Source organism: Oncorhynchus mykiss, chromosome 15 (genome assembly GCF_057628025.1).
Source record: "Oncorhynchus mykiss isolate SJ-2025 chromosome 15, ASM5762802v1, whole genome shotgun sequence".
Lineage (NCBI taxonomy): Eukaryota > Metazoa > Chordata > Actinopteri > Salmoniformes > Salmonidae > Oncorhynchus > Oncorhynchus mykiss.
In genome coordinates, this window is record NC_143036.1 from 71,380,632 (window position 1) to 71,395,558 (window position 14,927).

At 42.9% G+C, this 14,927-nt stretch overlaps 2 protein-coding genes across 7 annotated transcripts in view; one reads left to right on the forward strand and one right to left on the reverse strand.

Annotated features, from left to right (window-relative positions):
- Positions 1-6,747, reverse strand: part of LOC110500965 (oxysterol-binding protein-related protein 8) — a 141,272-nt gene extending 134,525 nt beyond the window's left edge. For 2 of the 5 annotated variants that reach the window (XM_090201008.1, XM_090201007.1), the window contains exon 1: positions 6,117-6,747. The gene's annotated coding sequence lies outside the window, so the exon portion shown is untranslated. The remainder of the gene's footprint in view (positions 1-6,116) is intronic. The other 3 variants (XM_090201011.1, XM_090201009.1, XM_090201015.1) reach the window with 2 other exon arrangements.
- A 3,411-nt stretch (positions 6,748-10,158) lies between these two features.
- The window catches only part of LOC110500964 (palmitoyltransferase ZDHHC17), a 53,163-nt gene continuing 48,394 nt past the window's right edge, over positions 10,159-14,927 (forward strand). Inside the window, exons 1-2 of one of the 2 annotated variants that reach the window (XM_090201017.1) lie at positions 10,159-10,177; positions 10,337-10,440. In XM_090201017.1, the coding sequence (XP_090057143.1) occupies positions 10,378-10,440 (63 nt within the window). In that variant the 5' untranslated portion in view covers positions 10,159-10,177; positions 10,337-10,377. Of the gene's footprint in view, positions 10,178-10,299; positions 10,441-14,927 lie in introns of those variants that run through there. The other variant, XM_090201016.1, reaches the window with a different exon arrangement.

Here is a 14,927-nt window from a genome sequence, read left to right on the forward strand (position 1 = left end):
CATTGACGTGTAGTGATAGTCTCTGTGTTCTCACATGCTTTATAAGCCTCTAGCTAATAGGCAGCTGTGCTAGCTGTCATTGACGTGTAGTGATAGTCTCTGTGTTCTCACATGCTTTATAAACCTCTAGCTAATAGGCAGCTGTGCTAGCTGTCATTGACGTGTAGTGATAGTCTCTGTGTTCTCACATGCTTTATAAACCTCTAGCTAATAGGCAGCTGTGCTAGCTGTCATTGACGTGTAGTGATAGTCTCTGTGTTCTCACATGCTTTATAAGCCTCTAGCTAATAGGCAGCTGTGCTAGCTGTCATTGACGTGTAGTTAGAAAGGGAAGGGAAAGGGGCCCCTTGTCAGCTGTACAACTGAAGGCCTTCAACTGAAATGTGTCTTCCGCATTTAACCCAGAAGGTGTAGTATTTCATTCAGCATCTCTAATGGACTTGGACGTAACGTGACAAAGGATGACATTTTTACCTTTTTATTTAACTAGACAAGTCAGTTAAGAACAAATTCTTATTTTCAATGACGGCCTAGGAACAGTGGGTTAACTGGTCTAGGAACATGGACTATGTGCCTGTTCAGGGGCAGAACGACAGATTTGTACCTTGTCAGTTCGGGGATTTGAACTTGCAACCTTACGGTTGCAAGTTCACCGCACTAACCACTAGGCTACCCTGCCATCCCACATGCTGAGTGTGTGTTATTACTTTATGAATCATGAGGCGCTAGACGTCCTGAGGCCTCTCCACTAGGACTCTCCACTAGGCCCCTACACAGCAGGGTACAGTAACCAAGAGCCGCTCCATGTTCCCAAGAATAGTTAAAGGAACCATCTGTGGTTGCAGCACTGTCTCCCCGGGGAACAGTCAATTGGGTGCACAATCCTGATTAGGTTTTCCTTAATATCTAAATATATCTAAGGATGTGCTCTGGAGGAGTGACCAGGACGAGCCCTGAGGATGACGAGCTGGGCCAATGATCTCCAAGGGCCAGGCGGAGCCCTCGTCTATAGTGAATGTGAGTGTGTGTGTGTATACCTACACTGCTGGGGTAAAAAAAAAAAAAAATGGTGTTAAGCTGGTGTTAATTAAACTTCTGTACTTTGGATTTGTTTGAACTCCAACATCAGCCTCCAGCAGTGACAAGGCTACTGGTGGCTGTGGCTATTGGAAGCCCTTCAGATCCCAGGCACAGAGGAAAGCCTGAGACAACCATTACACTGAACCAGCTATTTGTCTACATAGCACTCAGTCACCCATTTCACAGGCCAGACTCGACCCCGTCCATCCATTACACTCTGCAGTGGTGTCGTTTCCATGACCGTCAGCCTCCAGGGTGTGTGTGACTCAGCATTAGAGCTCTGTTACCAAGGCTGGGCTTCAACCCTGGCAGGAAGCAATATCAACACAGTGTACAGATACTGAGTGTGGACGTTTTAAATGTCCTCTGCATTTAGGCCTAGTGTCTTAATATTACAATGAACAGAAGATCATTACAAGCCACGTGGATTCAGGTGGACAGACTAGAAGAGACATTATTTCATATGGAATTGTTGGAAAAGTTCAACATTGGTACTGTACCCCTCTTATGTTTTGTTAAAACTGCATTGTTGGTTAAGGGCTTGTAGTAAGCATTTTACTATAAAGTATACACCTGTTGTATTCAGCGCCTGTGACAAATACAATTGTATTTTATTTGATTGTCTTTAGCAGGATACTGTACTGTATGTCATATCAGTGGGTGCCTGTCACATAGGACATAGCCCAATGACTGCTAGCAAGGATGTTTTTTTAAACCAAAATTATTAGTCTATTCACTCATTTCTATGGCCTTTTGAATCCAGCGAACTCCAGAAAGCCATGTGATTTGACAGTCTTAAAAGGTGCAATATGCAGAAACAGCTCCGCCATTTCTTGGTTGCTAAAATTGGAATAGTTCGCCTAATTTCAGCAGCTTTAAAGGGATACTTCGGAATTTTGGCATTTTTGTGTCTCTGCGTCCATTATGAAGGAAGTTAGAGGTAGTTTCGAGAGCCAATGCTAACTTGCGTTAGTGTAATGACAAAGTCTATCAGATATGATAGACTTCCAGTCATTGCGTTAGCACTAGTGAGCAACTGCCTTCAAACTGCACGCAGAAACATAAAAACGGTATCCAACGAAATCCTGAAGTATCCCTTTCAAGAGATAGGTCATGACTGGTTGCAAGCAGGCAATCTCCTCTACCAGTAATGTGAAGGACATCCGTCTGACTCTGAAAGCATTAGGCAGCTATTCCAGTCATCCTCGGAAATAAAAACACATTGTTTATCATTGGCTTAGTGCGCTCCTCTGTTATAAGTCAATGATACAAGCAGTGAGGTTACGCCCAGGGCATCCATCCATCACCGTGGAGACCAGTGAGGAGATCAGTAACAGTGACTGGGGAGAGGAGACTTCCTTCTGTGTGTCGTTGCTCAGAGAGATTTCCTACCATGAGAGTAATGTCATTGTGTGCCGAGTCATTTAATGTTTGCGGTCATTTGAATGCATAGCTTTTTAAAATGTGTTTATTTATGGCAGTAGAAGGCAGGCCTCCAGACATCACAATTACATTCGGGAGCAAGATTATTCATGCTGAGACAAAATGAGGGTGTTAGCCATGTTAATGAAATCAATTCTTAATGCCAACATGTAGCGCCACGCGACAGTGTAGTCGAATGGAATCAAATCAGAGAAGAAACCAGAAGGACAGACAGTTTACACAGGCTTTCAAGTCCAATGATCTGGTAACAGTACAATTACACATTAATAACATGTATTTTTAACATTGGACAGAGTCTGTTTGATTACATGTGAATGATAGTCTTTTTTCTACTATGTATTTCTACAGAGTCGTATTAGTTGACAAGGTAAAGATAAGTTCAACTAGGCTTCTGTAGGCTAATTGCGAAGTATCTTGGTCAGAATATTTTTTAGAGATGTTGCTATAGTAATTCAACCTTGTTTTTCCTAGTGCGCTATAATCTCTCGTGGACAGAATACGTAACATAAATGGTATCTGACACAATTACGTAAAATTGTAGTTTTTGGTTTTGGAAATGAAGCGCACTATGACCTAAACAGTAGCTGGCCTTGTCAGGGAGCGAAGTTTACATTGTTTACCATGGTGCTGCTATCACCTATTGGAATGCCAATAGGCTTTATGGCTGAGATATCTACACCAGCCTGGGCTGTGAAGTGAGACAGAGGCCGGATGTTGTCTTTCTCAAGGGGGGAAAATCTATACAGGTTGGGAACAGGGAGTCACACAACACCTTGGGGGTTGGTAGCTGAGGTGGCCTTGAGTTTACTCTCACTGTAGGAAATCTCTCTGAGCAACGACACAGCTACACACCACAACCAGCAAACCTGATCATGTGCAGTTTACTGAAACCAGAGTGGGACTAAAGCACAGCCAGCTCCACAGCATGTCAGCATCCCATCTTAACAGGTAAATAAAAAGGCCTATGTGGAAATGGATCAAGACACACCACAGACATCCCAGAGCTGAGCAACAGTACACTGGCCATGAGCTGCAGGCCTAGTTTGAGGGGCGAATGGAAACTATATTTGGCAGGCAAATGACCTGCAAGGCCCTGGAGGCCTGAGCCTGTGACTGAGGGTGTAGTCTACACCTCATCACTCAAATGACGAATGTTTCCTATCTGGGTGAGATGATGATTACCCTGCATTGACATGCAAATCTGTCAAGAATGGAAAACATGGAAATATGTGGTCCCCAATTTAGGCTAGGCTACCAATCCACTCAGCCTGAATCCTTAGAGAGTCCCAGTCTAGGCTAGGCTACCAGTCCATTCAGCCTGAATCCTTAGGGCGTCCCAATTTAGGCTACCAGTCCACTCAGCCTGAATCCTTAGGGAGTCCCAGTCTAGGCTAGGCTACCAGTCCAATCAGCCTGAATCCTTAGGGAGTCCCAGTCTAGGCTAGGCTACCAGTCCACTCAGCCTGAATCATTAGGGAGTCCCAGTCTAGGCTAGGCTACCAGTCCAATCAGCCTGAATCCTTAGGGAGTCCCAGTCTAGGCTAGGCTATCAGTCCAATCAGCCTGAATCCTTAGGGAGTCCCAGTCTAGGCTACCAGTCCACTCAGCCTGAATCATTAGGGAGTCCCAGTCTAGGCTACCAGTCCAATCAGCCTGAATCTTTAGGGAGTCCCAGTCTAGGCTAGGCTACCAGTCCACTCAGCCTGAATCCTTAGGGAGTCCCAGTCTAGGCTAGGCTACCAGTCCAATCAGCCTGAATCCTTAGGGAGTCCCAGTCTAGGCTAGGCTACCAGTCCAATCAGCCTGAATCCTTAGGGAGTCCCAGGCTAGGCTACCAGTCCACTCAGCCTGAATCCTTAGGGAGTCCCAGTCTAGGCTAGGCTACCAGTCCACTCAGCCTGAATCCTTAGGGAGTCCCAGTCTAGGCTAGGCTATCAGTCCAATCAGCCTGAATCCTTAGGGAGTCCAAGGCTAGGCTATCAGTCCAATCAGCCTGAATCCTTAGGGAGTCCCAGTCTAGGCTAGGCTACCAGTCCAATCAGCCTGAATCCTTAGGGAGTCCCAGTCTAGGCTAGGCTACCAGTCCAATCAGCCTGAATCATTAGGAGTCGTCTAGTATTTGCCTCAAATTTTTAGGAGGTGATAGTACTTTGATAGAGTGCTTTATAATAGTACAGTTGAACCTCAATATATCCTCTAAAAACAAAGGTATATTTCTAATTGGTTGATTTTCAAGGAAGGACTAGATCATCTTTGACAACTAGACTAATGGGAAATCATTTCAACTGCTTTTCTGAACCAGTGCTAGACTTGGGCCGGAGCACCGACACCTCAATTTGTCTACTGCTGGAGTTCCTGTTCCTCTTTTAGAATATTCACTCAAAAGTTTCACCTAAATAAAAACAGTATCGGCAAACAAAATAAATACGGGCACCTATTTCAGTCCAAGTCAACCACTGAGTATAACCCTGGTTTTAGTCGGCTCACTATACTGTAGCTTCAATTGCCTACACAATTTGTCTGGTGATGTATGCCTTCAGTGTCCCGTTATGAAAAGAGGGTGCAGAGCATGTTATTGTAGAGCTGTGTCTCATGGTGGGGTGTCATGTTACTGAGCTCTTCATATCAAGTGAGAGTTGTAACCTAATATCTGATCGGGCCTGGGCCTGCTGACATAACCCGACCGCAGGATCTCAGTGTAACGTGAAGTCAGCTCAGGGTTGATGTTTTGGACAGCTTTCACAGCACAACGTTGGCTAACAAACAAGAACCAAGCCCTGTGACTTGTATTTCAATATCTGAACATGTTTTAACTGAAGACGCAAAAAATAATTGCAGACATATTGTAAAATGTTTCCGTGTTTGTTTCCCATTCCCTTTCCTTTAATGGAGAGCAATTATATAATTTCTCTCCCAATGCTTCAGTCACTGCATTCAAAAGATAACAGCAAAATATTGTACTTTTTTTGGACAAAGTGAAGAGAATCAACGTATATTTTACTGTTATATTTTAGCCTGACAATTCATCTCAAGTCGGCCAGTAGGCCTTCTTGTCACACAACTAGGCTATATCTACTGTAGTAATGCTGATCACGCACGTCTGCATTCAGATTGCTCTGTCATCTAAGCTAATACAAATGTATGCTGCCTTGACATAGCCACCTAGCCTGCGATTGAAATACTCGGAGAGCATCATCGATTCCGTTGCCATTTACATGTAACGTTATCAGATGAAAACAAGCGAGCTGGTTGGATCCTGTTCATTGCCCTATCATCTATTACATAACCCCCACCAGGCTAGCTAAATAATGAAGTCAGTTAGCATTCTAGCTAACTAGCCAGGATAATTTCTAGTTAGTAACATTGACGTTGATAAGCATACAGTTAACAACTCCATAGCCAACACTGATGTCAACAACTATATCTAACTTGCTAACGAACTATATGGCTGGTGTGGGTTAGCACCCAAGCAGAACAGAGCGGAACCATTCAATTTTGTCGCATTCAGAAGTGTCACCCTCCGATCCGTGTCTCTTTTCACACTCGCATAATTAACATCCATAGAAAGGTAACGTTAGCTCTCCAGTCCTTACCTTGTTTGGTTCAGATGGCTTATCTGGTACCATCCACTGTTAGTTTGACTGTTGCAACTTCCTTATGATGTAATGTTTTTTTTCGTTCGCTAGCTAAGAAGAACTGCAGAAATAGCTAACGTTAGCTTACACACTCCATCATTTCACACTCGATAAGGAGTCAGGATAGCTGCCTGCTATCACAGGTTTGCAACATATACATATGGTTTTCTAGAAATTGCTTAATTAGTTGATGGAACGGATCAGTTTCTAAAACTGATTTTTTTACATGTATTTTAGAGTCTATATAAAAGCTCTGAAATCCTGTTCGTAGCCTTCCTTCTTGTGAGTGCGAATGTTGAATCAGTGATTAACTGAGACGCCTGTAATCCGGTGATTATCGTTCGACTACTTTTGCTTGATGCTCGGCAGTCTACACAACTAGTAATGTCATGTTTTAAAGGATAGATAAATTGTAACCACTAAATATGAGATGGGTAGAGTCCGACATCTAGTGGCAGAAAGATGTAGCACTAGCCTGGGTACCAGGCTCTTTAATTTACGTTCCACTCCTTGCCACTAGATTCGATAACCTTCACCGCTATCATCCAATCACAATGTTAATGCAAACTAGACTGATGGGAAAACGTTCAAATTTAATTGATACATTTGAATGGAAACATTCTAACATTGGGCATTCTGACGTAATACACTTAATTGTAAACATAAACGTTGGGCATTCTGACGTAATACATTTAATTGTAAACATAAACACTGGGCATTCTGACATAATACATTTAATTGTAAACATAAACATTGGGCGCGGGAAGAACGCACGATTCCCGTTTATTGATTTTTTACCATCACCCAACGTGAACACGTCATACCAGAGAAGCTCTCGCCATTCAAACTTGCTACTTCGAGGACACGCATTGGGCTATAGGGTACTGTCTCAAGAGCTGTAAGAGGAATACAGTAGGATTGGACAGAGAGAGGCCAGTGGAGATGTCAGCGGAGATGCATGAATTACACAAGAAAGGAACATTGAAGACAGAGATGTGTAAATCAGAAGTTAATTGATAGGCTGGGCAGCCTGGGCTAGGGCAGCCTGGGCTAGGGCAGCCTGGGCTATTAATCCACCATTCGAATGCTAGCCTATATACATTACCTCGATTAGCCTGTATCCCCGCACATTGACTCGGTACCGGTACCGCCGTATATAGCCTCGTTATCGTTATGTCATTTTATTGTGTTACTTTTTGATGTGATTAAAAAAAAACTTTATTTAGTAAATATTTTCTGAACGGCATTGTAAAGTAAGCATTTCAGGGTAAAGGTCTACGACACCTGTTGTATTCGGTGTATTTGACAAATAACATTTGATTTGACTTGATACTAAGCCTACAACAGTGAATTAAGGCGACCAGCACCTGTGCTGTGCAAGTGTAACGGATGTGAAACGGCTAGCTTAGTTAGCAATGCGCGCTAAATAGCGTTTCAATCGGTGACGTCACTTGCTCTGAGACCTTGAAGTAGTGGTTCCCCTTGCTCTGCAAGGGCTGAGGCTTTTGTGGAGCGATGGGATGCTTCGTGGGTGACTGTTATTGATGTATGCAGAGGGTCCCTGGTTCGCGCCCGGGTATGGGCGAGGGACGGTCTAAAGTTATCCTGTTAAACAAGCAAGAGACAAAAACGATATTTTGTCTGACACATGTTTTGTGCCAACGAATTGAAGTTGAACATCGCCACATACGACAATTTAATTAAATGTGCAATAAAAAAAAGTATAATGCCTGTTTAATGAAACCCTGGCTGTTGACGTAGATCCCCATTCCCCACTGAGGCCATTTTTGGGAAATGGCACTTTCACATCAATAAACACATATCAAGCGCAAGTGCGCCAACAGCTCACATCAGCAGAATGGGGGGCCTATTCTTTACGAGGGACGTCTAACGTGGATCGCTAAAATAATGATTATCGTCACCTTTCCTCAATTTAAATATTAGACTTATGGGGACACCAAAACATTTGGCAGCCATGCACGTGTAACAGTACAAATTTAGACCGTCCCCTCGCCCATACCCGGGCGCGAACTAGGGACCTTCTGCACACATCAACAGTCACCCTCGAAGCATCGTTACCCATCGCGCCACAAAAGCCGCGGCCCTTGCAGAGCAAGGGGAACTACTACTTCAAGGTCTCAGAGCAAGTGACGTCACTGATTGAAACGCTATTTAGCGCCCACGCTAACTAAGCTAGCCGTTTCACATCCGTTACACTCACCCCCCTTTTGACCTTCCTCCTTTTTCCGCAGCAACCAGTAATCCGGGTCAACAGCATCAATGTAACAGTACAAATTTAGACCGTCCCCTCGCCCATACCCGGGCGCGAACTAGGGACCTTCTGCACACATCAACAGTCACCCTCGAAGCATCGTTACCCATCGCTCCACAAAAGCCGCGGCCCTTGCAGAGCAAGGGGAACTACTACTTCAAGGTCTCAGAGCAAGTGACGTCACTGATTGAAACGCTATTTAGCGCCCACGCTAACTAAGCTAGCCGTTTCACATCCGTTACACACGAGTGATCATTGTAGCTTTTTATCGTCTAAACATGTTGGTGGAATATCTTAACGCCTAGAATAAAAACCCCAAGGCTTCCGTCAGACTCAACTGAATGAAAAAAAATAAAGAATTACAGGGAGAAAGTTTAGAAAAAGTCCTCTGGAATAAGGCACATGCTTGGATAATAATTATAGAACCAACGTCTCTCGTAATACTATAGCTGTCTCTCCTTGTCAATTCATTTAAGTACATTATTTTAACATTATGCTATAATGCAGCCTAGGCCTACTTTCTGATGGATTACAGCTAACATGTGAAGGTGAGCATATGTTTTGAATACGTTTTTAGGAAAGGAGAAATGTGATTTGTGTGTCTTGAGGTGCGCTGGTGGCTTTGATTGATAGGTCCTTTTAGTGTGTGAGAGAGCGATATTACTAATTCTCTCTACGCCCATTTAGAAAGTAGTAGCCGGTCTGGACTCCGTCTCTCAATAAGAGAGGAGGGACAAATAATGCAACTGAAATGAGCATAACAAATGGTAAAACATGTATTAGGTCATGATGGTCAGCATATGTGCGAGGAATGACGACAGGTGCCAGTTTTGCGCTTCATTCCTCTAATTAATAGGATGCAACTGAAGCAAACCCAGCTCGATTGAATCTTGTAGGCTAATATTTTCCGTATCATTATTTCTCTCTCATTACAGAGTCCGCTCTAGCCACTTTGAACAACATGACATTGCATTGACACTGCCTTCTCACAAGGGAATTACCGCAGCAGGTCGTAACGGTCTTGTTTGTTGTTGTTATTCAATTCGAATTCTATATTGCTGCAAATTTGCGTACACCCATGTTCCAGATTGTTGTCATGGCTGTTGTTTCCAATTATCAATCAACAACTAACTGCGCCGTAAATCCGGCTGCATATTGAACGTTGAGATTGCCGAAAGACCAGCCAAGCAATGGCATGGAGTGGAATAGCTCGAATGGTATCAGGCTAATGTAGCACGGTCCCTTCGAAAAATAGAAATATTTCATACATATTGCACCACTGAGGTATATATTGCACAGAAACTTTATGGAAGCAAACACACCATTGCATAGATTTACGTAGGGTTCATTTTGGTAGGGATTTTTTTGTTTACATCTTGGAAGTAGCCTAACTAACTAACGGTTATACAATACATTAACTGCTTTTCCAAACCTATTTTAAAATATGTATAGCCATAACAGTATTAGTCATGATGTTAATACTACAAGATTACTGTAAAATACATAAATATTTATTTCGTAAATAGGAACGTTTAAAAAAAATGTGACGCAATTTCTCGTGCAGATCATACAGCTGCAACAAGGTGGGGAATATTAGCGTTCAAGGTCGTCCATGCACGCACATATCTGAATCATAACGTTGTTTCGTGTCAGGCATAGAGTGTTATAATAACAGTAGGCTATAACAATTACACCTCAAATGGCTTTACATGTGGGTACCGACCTCCTTTCATGACTTAACCTAGAGGTATTGATATGCATGACCCGATACAGAATTATTCCAAAACGATGATGTGACACAATGACGTAATGCAACATCAATGTACCCCCAGAAAATCGCAGGACTGTTTGTGAGCCTCGAGCATCGCTTTGACCGAACGTCCCATCCTCCTGTTTGTTTCTACAGAGCGTTGTGTCCCATAATGCTTGGCGAGATTGACCACCAAGATGGCTGACGTTATGGATGAATATGAGAAAGAAGCTGGCTGTGTTCCTATTCTCCATCCAGAGGTAAGCTGCTTGGCCCTGCATCTTTGCACGGGGTTATAACGAGGGTGGATCTTGTACATGTCGGAATCTACTAAACCGTATAAATTCACCGTGTTTTGGGAGAACCAGGATGCCCCCCTCATCGAGGGAGGGCAGCTACCACCAAATAGATGTCAGGTTTTCCCCTGCTGCGTAATAGCATGTTAGCTAGCCAGCTAATTTTGCTGAAGGTGTTTCTGAATCTAGTAAATCAGACGACATTCTTGGTTTGTTTATTGTGCCCAACAGATAAGCTACCTTGAAAATAACAGAATTACCGAACATGAGATCGTAGGTAGTTATGCTGAACTGGTTTATTGTCGTCAGAAAAGCAGGGCTTTGCTGCAGCCCGAATAATGACTTGTGCTGAAATGTCATGTTGCTTGGTCGGTGATGGCAACGTTAGCATGCAAACAGAGATGGGCGCGGGCCTAGCATTGTAGTTAGCGAGGCTAGCCATGTCAGTGACAGTATTTGTCAAGCAACGTCAATTGCATTAAACTTCTCTGTCCTTGGCCAACATTCAGCCTATTTACATTTAGCCATATAAACGTATTAATGGTTTAGTTGCTAGCTAGGTTAGCAAGTTAGGGCTAACAAAATAGCTAGCTAAAGATTGTTCTTGCTAGTCAGCCCTAGAGCTAGATATGTTTAGCCCATAGCACAGGAATAAACACTTGAATGTTGTGAATGTGATACAACAATTACATTCATGTTGTAGCTTTATTCCAAATAAATTCAGATCTGACAATAATATTTGGGCCTTATCTGTGTGCAGATCGGCATGGGGCCGAAATACATTCATTGTGACTGCTGAGAATAGTACAGCGAGCTAGCATCTAACGTTACTATTTATTTGAGTGCTGGCCGTTGGATTACTGCTGGGCTAATTTATACAGCACCCAATACTTATTCACAGAACTTAGTAAGAGTTGAGCATGTCATATTTGGCATTTTAGTTTATATAGCCTATTAAATGTGGTCTGGCAAATTGCCTTTTGGCTCAGTCTTCAAAATTAGCTGGCTTATTTATTTGTTGTCGAAATGCATTTTACTATTTGGAGTGAAAGGATACCAACAACATGGAATACAAAATTGAACTTGTTTCAGGCCACTGTCACTTGATTAACAAACATTAGATGTGTTTTTTAAGAATGGGCCAGTACAGAGGACCTGTCACTAAATTATTCATGGTTTACTAACTCACTTGTGTTGGCCAACCTGTTACGCCACATGGTGTAGGAAGCTTATTTACCCCTCTTGTCTTGGTGCAAAAAGTACTAAGTTTTCAGTCTGTGGGCTGGCAGCAAGCCACAGAAACAGCCATTTATTTGAAAAAGCCCATATTTGAAAGACAACCAATGGGCATTAAATAGTGCCATCTTGCCTTTTGTAAATCATTTGGCAAACCCACACACTTAAAACACACTGACTGAAAATTCTCTTTTAAAGAAAATACAATTTTCCTGGTATTAGTCTCACACCAAGTTCCTGCCAATTTGTGTTACTTTTGCCAGATGCGTCTCTTTTTCTTACTCATGTGCTTAATGAGTTTTTGAAATGTCAAGCCTCATTCCTCTCCATTTATTGGTTATGCAGGCTCTTTTGACATGATGTCACAATTACTGATTTGTATACGTAGTGTGACACTGCATAGCTTAGATTTAGCCTGTGGTCAGGCATAGGGAAGTTGGGCCTGAGGGGAGAAGGAGGGTAACTGAAAACAATGTCTCCTTTCATAAAAATCCCATCAAACACTCAACCGACGACCAACTCTGCTGCGGAATTAAACAACAGCATGTCAGTTAGGAGAGGGTGAAATCTGAAACCATAAAGCACGTTTAACCTGCGGAGGGTTGGGTGTTGCTGTAGTGATAGACGACCTAAACACAGGATTATGTAGTGTTCTGCTCATTGGCTATTATCTATGTGATTTGTAGTATGTAGCCTAGTAATACATATTAATATATTCCTTTTAGTAGACACATTTTTGTTTATCCCAGCGGGAATCAAACCCCCTGATCTTTGGTGTTGCAAGCGACATGCTGTACCAACTGAGCCCCAAAGGACTAGTGATCTTTCTTAGGCTTCATGGGACTCGTACTGCTCTTCTATGTGGACTAATTACGTTATTTCAGTAAGACTGCAGCTCGGCTCGTCACAAATCCAAGCCGTTTGTTGAAGATGGACAGCCCCATGTTGATATCTTGACTTCATGATGGCGGTGGGACATTGACTGCTTGGAAAACTGCCATATGTTGCATGTTCCCTTGGTACAAATCTCTGGCATGACTCGTCTATCTATCGCTGCAGTATTCCACTCTTGGTCATGTGTGATTGGAATGAGCAGTGTTAGGCCTATGGCAGGCTGTCTGTGACAGAGCCTGCTCCAGAGCCCTCAGGCCGTAACTGTCTCCTGTCAAAGTAGAGGAAGCATTACGCCTCAATGACAACGTCATTGCCTTTTGTAACCCCAGAAATACTTTTATTTCCAATGGAATTCTGCATTTGTCTTGCGTTGCAGAGGCAGTAGTAGTGCTTCTGTGTGGTGCGTACGCTGGATTTCTCCAACCTATATGTCAAACTGTATGTGTAGACGGCTTGACAGAAATGGAAGCAGAAGGTGAATGTTGCACACACATCCAGATGATGCAGTGTACCATAAATACACAGCCACCTGCAATCATGTTGGTTAATCCCTGGATAGAGGTTACACTTTCTCGGATTGTGAAGAATAGTGTTGGGCTATGTCTGTTGCCTCAACCTTGTTGCTGCTGTTAAAGAGCCTTCAGGCTTAGTGCCCTGGTCTGAATTCCAGAAGGTTGACAAAATACTTTTTCAGATTCCTCCAAAGCTTAGCTGTCATGTGGCTTTTGAGTCAAAGAGCTTTGTGGAAAAGCCATCTCCACTAATGCAGCATAGCCTAGGCCTAAATGTTTTGCATCTCTGATATAGGCTGTACATTTATGGCCTGTCTCTCTGATTTGTTTTATTTGAATGAGAAGCCTTTAGTGTTCTCTGGTTGATCTCTAAAAGAGAGACGTGTGAAATTCAAGTGCCACATGACCCCACCACCATCCACTTGCTCAGTTTTGTGGTGAACATCTGGTGTACTCTAGGGAGTCCCAGAGAGATGCACATCAATAAGCTACCCTTGGATACGACCGTTTGATATGCACGTTCACTTATTCTCTCTGTCTAGGCCTGTGTTTTCCCCTCTGAATCTCATTAAACATGTCTTCTCATGAATTTCAGCCTCTTTTGCAATCTTTCCTATTGTTCATTTTGTTTGTCTGACTGTCAGCCACAGATATAGTCTGTGTCCCAAATGGCTCCCTATTCCCTACTTTGGACCAGAGCCATACGGACCCTGGTCAAAGGTAGTGCACTAGGCTATATAGGGAGCATTAAGGGATGCAGCCTAACTCCTAGGCTCCTGACCCAGTTTAAAAATGCAAATTATTGTTTTTGAATAGAACAACTACAGAATCTTGCTCCGTTGCTGGATTCATAACGTCAATGGAGGCAATAGACGGCACAGAGAATGTAAAATAACAGAGATAATGTAGAAAACGTAGTCTGTTTCTCTTTGCTATCCTTTATAGTTGCTTCTTAAACATAAAAGTTCTCCAGTCCAGGTAGCATCCTCTCTCTCAGCCATTGTCCTCCCATTAAATGAAACTGTGTGACTATTGAAGTAGTAATACAAAATAAATGGCCTTCATTTCAGATTGTTTAGATTGGGACCGTCCACTGTGGTTGGTGAAGCCTTATCTATCCTCTCTGTGCTTTCGGACCTCATCTGGTGGCAACCCCTAGCTACTGAATGGATGTAGCAGCAGCTTCAATAGATTATGAGCGGGTCAGGTGTACTCTACGATGGGCAAGGAAACATGTCCTCTGTCCTGAACAAGCTTCAGTCAATGAGTCAGGTGCAACAAATGGTGGGATGAATTTAAAGTGTTGGTGATGAAGTCTGGATCCAGAGATTGTATTTACAAACTACAGGCTACAGATGATGGCAAATACCCATGTTGACTAAATTATTTGAGATAACTTGTAAAGATGGGAATACAGGCACATCATCACAGACCTATACTCTGTATGAAACTTATGTAATTTAGTTTGTTTTTTTGCTAGCCTAAAATCTGACACTAAACTGAAGAGGAGCACATTAACTCAGGGGGATACTGCAGCTAATACAAAGCCACGCGATTCCATAGTCTACATTTAGGTTAGTTTTTTTTTAGCTTATTTTTAGATCTGGGCGCATGACACCGTCCCCTGGGATGAGCCTGCCATATGTCCTTATTGACTGAGAACCTCCTTGATCACTGCTTCTTCAAACAGACAAGATTCAAATGGTGAGTCAACTGGATTAGAGGTCGACCGATTATGATTTTTCAACGCCGATACCGATTATTGGAGGACCAAAAAAGCTGATACCGATTAATCGGCCGATTTAAAAA